Raw genomic sequence first — 12,428 nt, 5'->3', positions numbered from 1 at the left:
GGCGTTGCCTAGTAGGTGATTTGGTTCAGCCGGATGAATCTCACCTACGCGATAAAGGTTTCAGCTCTTTTACTTCACAAAAGTCAACAGATGGAATAGTTGAGGAAATGTGGATGTTCAAACATGGGCAGAATGGTGAATGCTACACAGGGTGTAAAGTGGCCACTTAAACCAGCCAATAACAGGTCATAAGCCATGTAAATGCCTAGAATTTCATATTCTTTTCTCAAAAATGTTTTCCCTCTCTGTTGAAATAAATTTAAATATGAATAACTCCCTAGGGAGGAAATCCAGCCAGTCTGCAAGCATTTGGACATAATCAAACATTGTTAAAATATAAGACACTGTCGATTTATTTATTTAGTCTAATGTCTCGTAGTCTAATGGTAAAAATATGTTTTTTCACTAGAATATTATTTCACGATCCCTGGACGGACCTGGTGCGTATTACCTTTATGTATAAAAAATGATTAAGATACGCTGCGGTTGGCGTATCAATGCAGTGCCCTATGCACCAAACGGTGCGGGAAAGGAATGATGATGGTTATTTTATTTAATTAGTGTCAACAGCACAAATATATTTTTAAGAATCACGTAAATTGAACGCAAAAGCTTTCTATAAAACAACATAAAAACGTGTAACATTCATTATTTTTAAATACACAAAATAGTCAATAAACTTGCTAATTTTTTTCTCTCTTTTCATCAGGTAACCAAAAATACCAAGTGAGCTGTAATTGATGTATGAGTGGAGTTCCTTATGCACTATTAGGTGTGGAAAACTAAATGAAAACGATAAATAATAATAAATTTGTTTTTTTTTTGTTAAAGTTATCCACCAAGATGTCATATCGATCAAAAGTAATATCCAAAATAGACCCGAAGTTGATACCTAAAACCCACTTGGAAAAGGCAAATTGGGAGTCCCTTAATGAAGGTGTACACGAAAGGGTTAATTTTGATGATACCATATGGGGGTTCGATCTGGCCGGAGGATCCAAGTATGGAGTCCCTCTTAGGGTTATGAGAGTAAGTAAAATTTATCCTTGTGATCTTAGAATTAATTTATATATTTTTTGGTTGACACATTTACTTAGTTCTTACTCACAAATCACATCACAACAAAAATGGAAATGATACTTAGTATATACGGATGCAAATCGTGGAACATCGTGACGCATTCGTCTACCATGCTTTGGGTACTAAGTTGGATTCCTGGCAGGGTGTAGGTGATTGATTGATTTCAAACGAAGTTGACACTACACCGCAATATGTACCTATTAGAAAACTCCAAAATTGATGTAGTTAAGTCCATCAGAGATTTAGGAGTTGTTTTGGACTATAAACTGACATACAACGAGCATATAGATAATACAGTAAATAAATCACTGAAATTACTTGCATTTATTAACAGAATATCCTCTGATTTTACTAATGTCCGTACAATCAAAACTCTTTATTGCTCAACTGTTCGCCCTCTTCAAGAATAGGCCTCCGTGGTCTGGTCTCCATTCTATGTCAATCGCATAAATCAGGTTGAATCAGTCCAAAATCGCTTGCTTCAAAAAATGGCGTGAATGTTTGGACTAGAGAGAGGTAATTATTCTTATGCTGATATAGAGTCAATGTTAAATATTTCTAGTCTACAAAAACGTAGTAATATTGACTCCATATTTATGTTTGGCATATTAAATGGTATAATCGATGTTCCATCATTACTGGGACATGTAAAATTCAATATTCCGACTCGTAGGTTGAAACAATGAAATACTGTTCATCGATCAGCATAGAACAAACTATGGTTTTAATTCTTCGATGACCCGTCTTTGTCGTATTTTTGACACCGGCGTAAAAAAAATCGGCGTAAAATGGACAAAAATATAATGGAAGATACGAGTATATGGTAAGGTTCCGTGTCAAAATTTTAAGAACAATCTAAAATGTTTATTTAAGACATATCCTTTATATATTTAAAATGAATTATAAATGTTTTTAATAAATCCAGTTTAAATTCGTTTTCAAAATAAATAATAATCTTTTGATATAAATAGTGATTTTTGTAAAATAAATACTAACTCAACAGTTCGTCGGCACTCAATTATATTCTCGAAAACAATTTCACTCACACAATAGGCTGCTTGCGTACACGGTAATAGAATAAAGCAATGTGTAAAAGTGTGTCTGCTATTAACATCGCGGTGCCTACTGTCGTCTGGTGTCGACCGAACCGGGGTATCTCATGCCAGCACCAACCGGCGTAATTGTAAATCGGCGTAAATCGAACCGGCGCAAAACGACGTTTACCTGTATTATGAAAAAAAGCTCGTTTTTTACCGCATTCTCAAAGCATTCAACTGAATATTGTATAAATTATACAAAAACTATTATTTTCAGTTTTGTAAAAAGGTGTGTAATATTTTCAGGTAAAAAAAGAAAGCAGAGCTGAAAAGGCGGGAATAAGACCAGGAGACAAACTGAAAAGAATAAACGATATTCAGACTGAAACACTTACTCTTCAGGAAGCTCACGACATTATTATAGAGTCGGGAATTTACATCAGACTAGCTGTCAGTGCGTAAGATATCCTTTAAGACTTGAATTTAAATACCCATTTTCTTAAAACATGTTTCTCTACTTCATTTTTTGAAAAAATCAAAATGTTTTTTTTAAATTTTTAATTCTAAATAAGACGCGAGGCAGAAAATATACATTACACAAAGTTTTTAAGGAGAAAATACGGAAGTTAAGGCATTTAAGTTGCTAATTTTCTAAGATGCACAATTCTTCTAATGTTTAAGCATCCATTTCCCTCAACTGTTCCGTCTGCTGACCTTTGAAAAGTAAAAAAAGCCAAACCATTATTGATGTGGGAGAGATATACAAAGGTATCTGGCTAAATTATAACACCTAATAAGCAAACCCTGAATGTTTTTTTGTATTCATACTTTTCTCATACAGTAACTTTAATCGACAATATTTTGAGTATGTCCAAATAATTGTAAACAGGGTCAAAATCTACTATCTGGGGAGTTATCAAGATTGATGGAACGGAGGGAGAAATCTTTTTTGAGAAGAGCTTATGCAAGTCATAGCATTTACAGGGCTTATGATCTGTCACTGGCTGGCATAATACAATTTAAATATTGTGTTTGCTCTCTCCGTATTTTTGGCTATAAGGCTAGTCTCGTACACTAAGATTCTCATTGTGACTCCCCTTGCAATCACTGTTATTAATTATATTTTATTTTTTCTCAAGCTTTGGTGTTATATTACTGGCCAAAAAAATAACATTATACTTGGTGCACAACCAAGATTCCGGGTTTTTTTTATCACTAAAATATTGCAAATTTAAAGCAGAAAAGCAAAGCTTCCTGCAAATGCTATTTATTTGGCAAAAAAATTGACATCGTGTTGGTATTATGACTAATTATTCTTGACAGCTGTTTAACCTATAAAAAAATACAACTTCTAACATATATAATCACTACACGTGCCGCTAGTGCCATCTGTGGGTGAAACCCGGAAATCTAGTTGCGCTCCTGGTAATATTATGTACCCATTAATTGGTTGAATTCTATTGTAATTTAAAAAAGAAAAAAACTGGTTTTCATTAATGACAATTACGGATTACGTACAAAGTAAATAATAAAATTACAGGCAAAGTACGGAGTTTTCGTTTTACGAATTAAAGGCTAATTTATGCTAAATATACCAAATTGTGTTTTTATATGAAAAATATTAATCATCATGAGAGATGAATCGGGGTGGGAAGATGGTAGGGAGAGATGATTTATCTAAGGTGATCCATCCGAAAAAAAATTCAACCAGTTTTACATGTTTCTCTGCACATGAGAATAAATACAACAAATGAAGCTTACTTTTATATTAGTCAGTTATGATGCCCATCTGTATATCCTAAAGTCACGGTAATCATGTTTTACCAAAGAGATGAAACAAATGTATAGTTAGTGAGGGGCGATACTTTGATAAAAACAAATTTTCGTATTTCTATTAAAATTTGCAATTTTTTATTTATAAAAAACCCGGAAACCTAGTTGCTCACCTAGTATATATATTTGCTTTTGCATGAGATTTTTTCAAAGTAAAGATAGAAAAGTAATCATATTACTACGATCTTTTTACAGACCTGAAGATACTGACACCACCTTTAACAGCTGGCAAGATGAATTAGTAAGTATCATTAATGAAAGAAATAAAAAAAACATAGTAATATTTACATTTTTTGATTGTATGTAAATCAAATAGAATCTTTATGATTACGGTTTAATATATCTTACAGGACCCGATTTATTAACTAATGGTATCTAAGTGTTAAAGTTCTTTTGTGTAACGTAATTTTAACCTTAAATGCGCCAAAAATTCACAGTGATATACTTATTTCCTGTTAAAAAAAACATTACTCAATGGCTGTTGGCTCATGATAGAAACAGTTGAAAGACTTTTAGAGATAACATGATAAGATTGATCTTTTATCTAATAACTATATTTACATAATATAATCAAATGCTTTTTAAAAAATACCAGAAACAGAATAAACGGTGCACTTAAATCAACCTTGCAAAGAAATGTTTGTCGCAACAGGCAAAATTAGCAGTTTAGTCCTGGTACCGACCCTTATGTATGGGGTCAAAGAATGGACTATGGATAACAGCTAACAGAATGCTGGTGAAATGCGACCTCTCGGGTGAATGTGTAGTAAAACTATATACCGTAGATGCACAAATGTGGAGATCCGTACATTTTGTAAGGATCAGATAAACATTGTCGACAAAATCAAGAAAGGAGCTCAGCGTTGGTTTGTACATGTAGAGCGAATGGACAACGAAAGGACGCCCAAAAAGATTTACGATGCGAATATTGATGGATGTAGAAATAGAAGAAAACCGAGAAAGACATGCCATGACCAAATCTCACAAATATTTGAAGATGGACATTTTAAAAGTTGGAAGCAAGATCTGTACGTAAAGACAGAGCGAAATGGCGTTATATCCGCTCTGTCTAACTTTACGGAGAAACGGCGTGATGGTTTTACATTGTTGTTGTCTTAAGAAAAATAACTGAGGAATAATTGAACGTTGTTTTGCATAAAGTAGCCAGCCATAGAAAAGTGAAATTGAGATAATAGAACTTTTATGAAAAGAGTTAATAATCAAATCTACACAACAGTTGAAATGTTTTTAACTTTGACAAATGTTAAAGAATGCATATATTATTTTTTATGATACAAAAAAGGATTAACCATGAATTCGACCAGTTATAATGATTTTTAAAGTCTGGCTGACCACACAACCAACAACCAGCTCTAGTAAAACTCTGACGTATGTTGTGTTATTATGTATTGAGCATATTTTTATACAATATATGGTAAAATATCTCTTTATTAATTTGTTATAATAAATTTTAAAAATTTAAATTTATTTCAACAGAGAGGGAAAAAGCTTTTGAGAAGGGAATATGGAAGTCTAGGCATTTACAGGGCTTATGACCTGTCATCGGCTGGTTTAAGTGGCCACTTTACACACTGTGTAACATTCACCATTCTGCCCATGTTTGAACATCCACATTTCCTCAACTCTTCCATCTGTTGACTTTTGTAAAGAAGAAGTATAAAAATTGGAAAATTGTTTCCAGGCGTTGCCTAGTAGGTGATTTGGTTCAGCCGGATGAATCTCACCCACGTGGTAAAGGTTTCAGCTCTTTTACTTCACAAAAGTCAACAAATGGAAGAGTTGAGGAAATGTGGATGTTCAAACATGGGTAGAATGGTGAATGTTACACAGTGTGTAAAGTGGCCACTTAAACCAGCCAATGACAGGTCATAAGCCCTGTAAATGCCTAGACTTCAATATTCCCTTCTCAAAAGCTTTTTCCCTCTCTGTTGAAATAAATTTAAATACGAACAACTCCCTAGTGAAGAAATCCAGCCAGTCTGCAAGCATTTGGACATAATCAAACATTGTTAAATTTTAAAAATATTTAATTATGTGTTAAAAGAATTTTAGTGCTTTTCTCAAGTTTCGCTGACCACAAAACCTCAAATATTCATTTTGCAGAAACCAGCCAGATTCAATGATACATCACTCAAACTTGGAATGTATGAGATGACAGTCTGTATGAAAAGTTTTTTTTGTGTACCTTTTTTTGATTTAACGAATTTACAAAATTAAAATTCCTACGTATCAATTTATTTATGAGAACTAGATTTTTGGTGGTTTTAATTTTTCCTTCAGCATCTACACCGTAAATTTTGTAAATAATGCTTGCGGGTGTTTTCTGCAAATTGAAAAATGCCGTTTTTGTGATCAAAACTGTTTTCAAAAGGTCATTCTTATAGCTTTATTTTTGTATGAAAGTAGCCTGGCTGTTTTAAGTAAAACATAGAATTGATCTTACTGCACCCGATAACAATATCTCTTTTTTTATTGTGGACTGACTGCTTTCTGCATAACTACGTTCAATTGCTAGCTATCTCAGTAAAGGTTATACTTAGTGAAATAGATAGCAACCATACCTACATTTTGTATTGTGTGCTTTATTTACTTAATTATTTGTTTTCCCTATTGTAAGAATAAAGCTGTACTCAACTACAATAAACGCCAATTTCGTCGGCACTGAATCTGGAAAAAATCCAGAAGCATAAAAATTGAGCATCTCCCTAATAACTTGTAAAACTCGTAAACCGCAATCTCTATAATTTTTCAGGGGAAAATAATAACAGCTTTTAATGTTATTGCGAATTATAGCGAAGTTTTTTTTTGACATAAAAAAAGTATGTTTCACTGTGCGGACATACAAGTTTTACAGATATAGATTATTTGAAGTCCTAAAAGAAAACGTCAAAATATCATTTTTAACTATATGTGGATTTACGAGTTTTACAAGTTAGGGTGACGTATTAATAATTAGCTGGAAACCTTTCATTTCTAAGCTAAATTAGTGATATTTCTTGTGAAAAAAATGTGAATTTAATAAATATAACTTAATTGACTTTGTTTATAGTATCAATATGACGAAGAAGAGGAAGAAAGAAAGAGACTAGAAGAACTTCAAAGAAAAAGGAAAGTCGTATGTAAAACTGTAAGTTAAATATTGAATATTGAATAAAATATTGATTAACTTAATTTATGACTTGCAAACAGAGTAAAATACTAAAAATGTTTATTAAATAATTTAAATAAAATGTCTACAAAAATAGAACAAGAATCGAGTGTTTTCAACTCGATGGTTGCTGTCAGGTAAGAATCTTGAAAATGGAAATCGAGTGGAGAAAATTCCGCCTCGTAGTGTAGTGATTGGCGCGTTCAACTACCATGCTTGAGGTCCCGGGTTCGATTCCTGGGAAGGATAAAACGAAATATTTTTATTATTAGATGGTCATTGCAGACAAGTTATGTCTTATGCGAATTAAAGCGAGTGTGTATTTTTAAAAATGTACTGTGCGTTTGAATGTATATTAAACCTACGTTAATATGTTAGAGTCTGCCGGTGAACCAAGTAAATATACAAATTTCATTTGTGCTAGAAGGCACACTAGAATATTTTATTTAAAAAGGTTTCATCACGCACACATAAGCAAAGGTCATTTAAGTTTTGAATGCACTGTTTATATCAACAAATGAATGACATAATTCAATGAAGAATTTCAGCCCTACGGGAAATTGGATACAAAAAAGTTTTCTTTTGCTCGGTAAGAATTAAAGCATTAAATTAATGCGGCAAAGTTTATTGAAAATGTACGAAAAAATATTTTGAACGACGTCACTAATTCATATGAATCAACCAATGATAAGAGAGTTTTGAAAGATTTCCGGTATACTTACCGTCAATGGACCAATCGGCAAAACTAACTGAGAAGAAGCAGAAGAGAACTTGAGACGTCACACGTAGATCAATTTCAGAAATACAAAACTTTGAAAAATCATAGCGCTGATAATACGCAGCATTTTTTAAATTTTTTTTTTTGCTTAGTTTAATAGTAAAAAAAACCACTGACCTGTTTCATTAATAAGAAATAATAATTATTTATTATTTATATCACTACAGAGATGGGTAGAATTTTTGTTTCAAGATTATGGATATTCGAGTGTTTACAGGGCTTATGACCTGTCATAAGGTTGGGTTCAAGTGGCCACTTTTATGTAGAATTCTACAACATTCCCCATTCCGCTTATTAGCGAATATCCATATCGGTGACATTTTTGGTTTTTGTATATATGTCATGAAACAAGGAAAGCTTTCGCTAGCGCGTTTGGAGCGCCATCTATGTATTTGATATTGAGGTTAAGTATTAAAGCAAATTACTTTATTTATGTAGCTAAGACTCTATCCGAGTTAAATTAATTACTAGTAATCGCCTGCAGATGACTCTGCAATTTATTTTTACTTAATTTTTGACCAGATCATGTTTACACAATATTATTTTTGGTATGTGTATATATATTTACATATTTATACACACACAATTCTGGGTTTTATCCCAAGGGGGAGTAGGTATATTATTATTTATATCACTACAGAGATGGGTAGAATTTTTGTTTCAAGATTAGTGAAAATATTAGTATTAGTATTATTAAACTAATAAATATTATTTATTAGTTTCCATCTCTGTAGTGATATAAATAATAATATACCTACTCCCCCTTGGGATAAAACCCAGAATTGTGTGTGTATAAATATGTAAATATATATACACATACCAAAAATAATATTGTGTAATAATTATTTATTACTAATTAAATTACGTCTTTGTACAAATTACACACCACCACCGAAATAGTAAACAGAACCCTTTTTTAAACTTATTTTTCAGAATTCCAACTGGAGTCTGATGTGGCCTTGGACGACTAAAAAAACCTATATTTATAGGGAATCCAACTGTTTTTTAGTTCCAAGTGCATATGAAAATAAACACAGGTAGCTTCGTTAATTATCTATCAATTAATCATGTACTTACTGGTAAAGATAATACGTTGTGGAAAACATCCATCCAAATTATTTGGTTTAATTGTTTTTTAAGCCACCTAACATTTACATCATAACCAATACATTATCGGAACTAATAAAACTGAGTACGCATTTTATTTTTTTAACTAAGAATCAATAGTTTAAAATAATAAATTGCTTTACAAAAGAATATCATTATAATGATCTTTCCAATTTAGTGGAGAAAAAGGTCGAATAAGTAAATAGTTCTACACAGTGGCTAGTATTTTTTTCGTCCAAGAAATTGCTGGAAATTATCGGAAAAACGGCGGAAAATCACGACATTTTGATAGTTCTTGTAATATATGTACAAGAACTAGAAAAAAACCTGCGTTCTGTTTTAAAATTCAATTTTTAAAAAATCGTCTTAATAAAATTTTAGATAGAACGAGTAAAATTTATGTAAATTTATAGGTATCATCACCATCACCGGTCACCATCAGGAATCAATAAAAAAAATTTCCGTAGCTCATTTGAATTTAATCAGCAAAGGAAGAGAAAGATAATCATAACTTTTGGAATTGACTTTTTGACACGTTTTATATAACTATGTCTTAAGTTTACTAGCATCAAATTACTGAGAAAGAAACAAGCCCGGAACTAAAATGATTGCTAACAAATGAAAGCTGATAATGGAAGAAATAATAAAAAATGGACCTTTTGAATAAGCATCACAACTTATTATGTTCAAAGTATTGTTTCTAATGATTTTTCATGGCGTTATGAATTTATTTAAATTGTAAATTGTTTCGCAGTGACGACGAAGAAGATTTTTATTGGAACCAATAAGGATGCGAACGACAAGGGGTATTAAAAACTAACTATAAATATGGTGTTATGGCTTTTTGTTGCTTTTTTATTAAGTTTGAAATCTTTTTACGGTGTAAATACTCGTATTCATAAGTAAACATCAACAAATAACGTGGTGGATTTTCAACAGTAAAATTAACATCACATTTAAAAAATTCACATTCACATTTTAAAAAAACTTTCATAGAAAGTTATATAAAAAAAATATAAATTAAATTTGTGCTGAAGCAAATGAGCATAGAAGAAATGAATAAAAAAATACGAGACAAAATATAATCCTATTTATATGGATGTTCAAACATGGGCAGAATGGTAAATGTTACGCAGTGCGTAAAGTGGCCAATTAAGCCAGCCAATGACAGATTATTAGATTATTTCCTTCTCTCGAATGTTCTCCAATAATAATATGTATATATAATGTGTGTATTTATTTTAGAAAATAAGGATTTTACTGTACATATTTTTTTCAACTGAATATTGAAGATTTTACTTATTGTATATATTATTGCTGTAAATAAGTTTTCTATTAATGCACATATAATTTTCCAGGCAATGTTTTTCAGTGTGGTCCCGTTTGACAAACATTTTCGAAATTGTTTTTCAGTTAATAATTTCGTTTATTTCTATTCGTTTTCAGAGACAAGTTCCCTATCAGAATACCAGAGCCCAGAAAGTGGGTAGTGATGGATAAATAAAAAGCTGAACAAAAAAAAACAGTTATATTCATTAGCTCATTACATAGATTTTTATTAACATGTTTTAGTTTATATTCCAATAAATTGAATTTTATCTTTTGTTTAATTTTTATTTTTATTTAAAAAATGTTTTCATTATTTTCAGGGCCCTGATTGAATACATTAATAGATTTAAATAATGTTATTATCCAAAAAGTCATGGAAAAACATCTACCATTAATATCATATTGGAAAAAATGTCTAAACTAATATTTTACAATATATAACTATATAAACCAGGCTGTGGTCTCGTGGTAGTGTTGTGAACCCACGAATCAAAGATCTGAGGTTCAAATCCCACTCCACAACCACTTAATTTCCATTTATCAACGACTTTTAGAAAAAAAATATATTGCGTAAATGATTAGAACTCTTTTATTTATAAAATAACGTAAATTCAAATGTTCCCTTAAATTTATAATTTATTATAGAAGAAACAGTTACAAAAATCGTCAGTTTTATTCTAATGGAAATCTGAGCTGTATACATATTTTTAATTCATAAAGTAATTACTAATTTTGTTTATTTGCAATTGAATCTAGAAATATAAAACGTTTCAATTTAAAAAAGAAGATTTACATTATAAATTATTTACATATGAATACGTACAATAATAAAGTAATATAAATAATAATAATAATCACAAACATCATATTCCCTTTCCGTACTCAGTAGAGCCTAGAACACTGTATTAGTAAACTAAATGCTAGGCAGTTCGATCATCAGTAATATGAAGGTAAGGTGACTAGTCTTACGCTTCAGGCGCCAATCCAGGAACAATAAAATACTGTAGTTTCTACCACGGGACCAAAATCTAGTTTAAAAAGTAGGTATATACAGGAAACACAAAAATAAATACTGTGAAACAGTGGACAAGATAGACAATGGCTTCTTTACACAGTGCAACATTTATCATGTTTAAAAATCCACATTTCCTATACTCTTCCATCTCTTGACTTTTGTCAAGTAAAAGTAAAACGACCTCCGTGGTGTAGTGGTTATGACACTTGACTAACACATGGAAGGTTCGGGGTTCGATTCCCGGTTAGAACACTTTATTTTTTTAATTACATATATTTTTTAAAGCGTACCCAGGAGTACTGTGTTGTTATTCGCCCACTTAAATCAGACAAGGACAGGTCATAAGCCATGTAAATGCCCAAACTCACACATTCTCTTCTCAAAAAAATGTAAAAAAGATATGAGATACAAATATTAAAATATAAATTATACAAATTTAGATTCATACATGATCAAATATACAAAATAATAGTATCATTAAAATCAACAAAATAATAGTAAAATATAGTAGTGTTGAAAAAAACAAATTGATAGTATCATTGAAATCAATAGAACAAAAACATGACATGTATATAAAAACATAATTGAAATGATAATTAAGATATGGTTTCTAGAAACTCACTCTATACTATCGTAAGAAATAAGAGTAATAAATAATATGCCAAATAAGAGTGAGTAATAAATTAAATAATACAAACATCGAACAAATTACACGATGTTAGTGCATGAGAAGGTCGCATGACTTCGAAATTGTCCAAAGTTGAATAAAAAAATTAACAAACTATCCATTATGACTGAAAAATATGTCGAATGACAGATTGCATTCCAGTGCATATTTTTGACACAAACCGCCACGGCCGCCAGATGACACCGCTTTCTTAGTTTACATCCCTAGACACCATAGCATGGGAAACCATAGCTTAATGATTGTTTACATGATTAAGGCCTTGACCCCTTCGCATGCCGTTTCGTAATTTTGTTGGATGCCCACAGATCTATCTCTAACGCTATCAAAGTCGTATTTTACCCTTGTTTTCTATGCATACAAACAAATTGCCATGATTGTAGAACAACGACGCA

The 12,428-nt window shown here is 31.4% G+C and overlaps 1 protein-coding gene across 1 annotated transcript; it reads left to right on the top strand.

The window, feature by feature from the left end:
• Positions 1-837: 837 nt before the first annotated feature.
• On the top strand, positions 838-10,606 carry LOC148271170 (uncharacterized). Its single transcript, XM_088241751.1, has 7 exons — positions 838-1,029; positions 2,424-2,575; positions 4,146-4,191; positions 7,021-7,098; positions 8,831-8,934; positions 9,759-9,810; positions 10,451-10,606. Exons 1-6 carry the CDS (start codon positions 844-846, stop codon positions 9,790-9,792), a joined length of 600 nt encoding a protein of 199 aa, XP_088097877.1. The 5' UTR covers positions 838-843; the 3' UTR covers positions 9,793-9,810; positions 10,451-10,606.
• The last annotated feature ends 1,822 nt before the right edge of the window (positions 10,607-12,428 follow it).

The sequence above is a fragment of the Micrasema longulum genome, unplaced genomic scaffold, assembly GCF_059751315.1.
Source record: "Micrasema longulum isolate JH-2025_06_02 unplaced genomic scaffold, ASM5975131v1 h1tg003050l, whole genome shotgun sequence".
In the NCBI taxonomy this organism is placed as follows: Eukaryota; Metazoa; Arthropoda; class Insecta; order Trichoptera; family Brachycentridae; genus Micrasema; species Micrasema longulum.
The sequence above is the reverse complement of the archived record's forward strand: the minus strand, read 5'-3'. Positions and strand labels throughout refer to the sequence as shown.

What these genes read in the sequence shown, in the direction of transcription:
- LOC148271170 (XM_088241751.1), top strand. Translation starts at nt 844, where the DNA reads ATGTCATATCGATCAAAAGTAATATCCAAAATAGACCCGAAGTTGATA. An exon ending in ATCAGACTAGCTGTCAGTGC is followed by an intron (nt 2,576 to 4,145) that starts GTAAGATATCCT and finishes ATCTTTTTACAG; the next exon opens with ACCTGAAGATACTGACACCA. An exon ending in GGAAAGTCGTATGTAAAACT is followed by an intron (nt 7,099 to 8,830) that starts GTAAGTTAAATA and finishes CTTATTTTTCAG; the next exon opens with AATTCCAACTGGAGTCTGAT.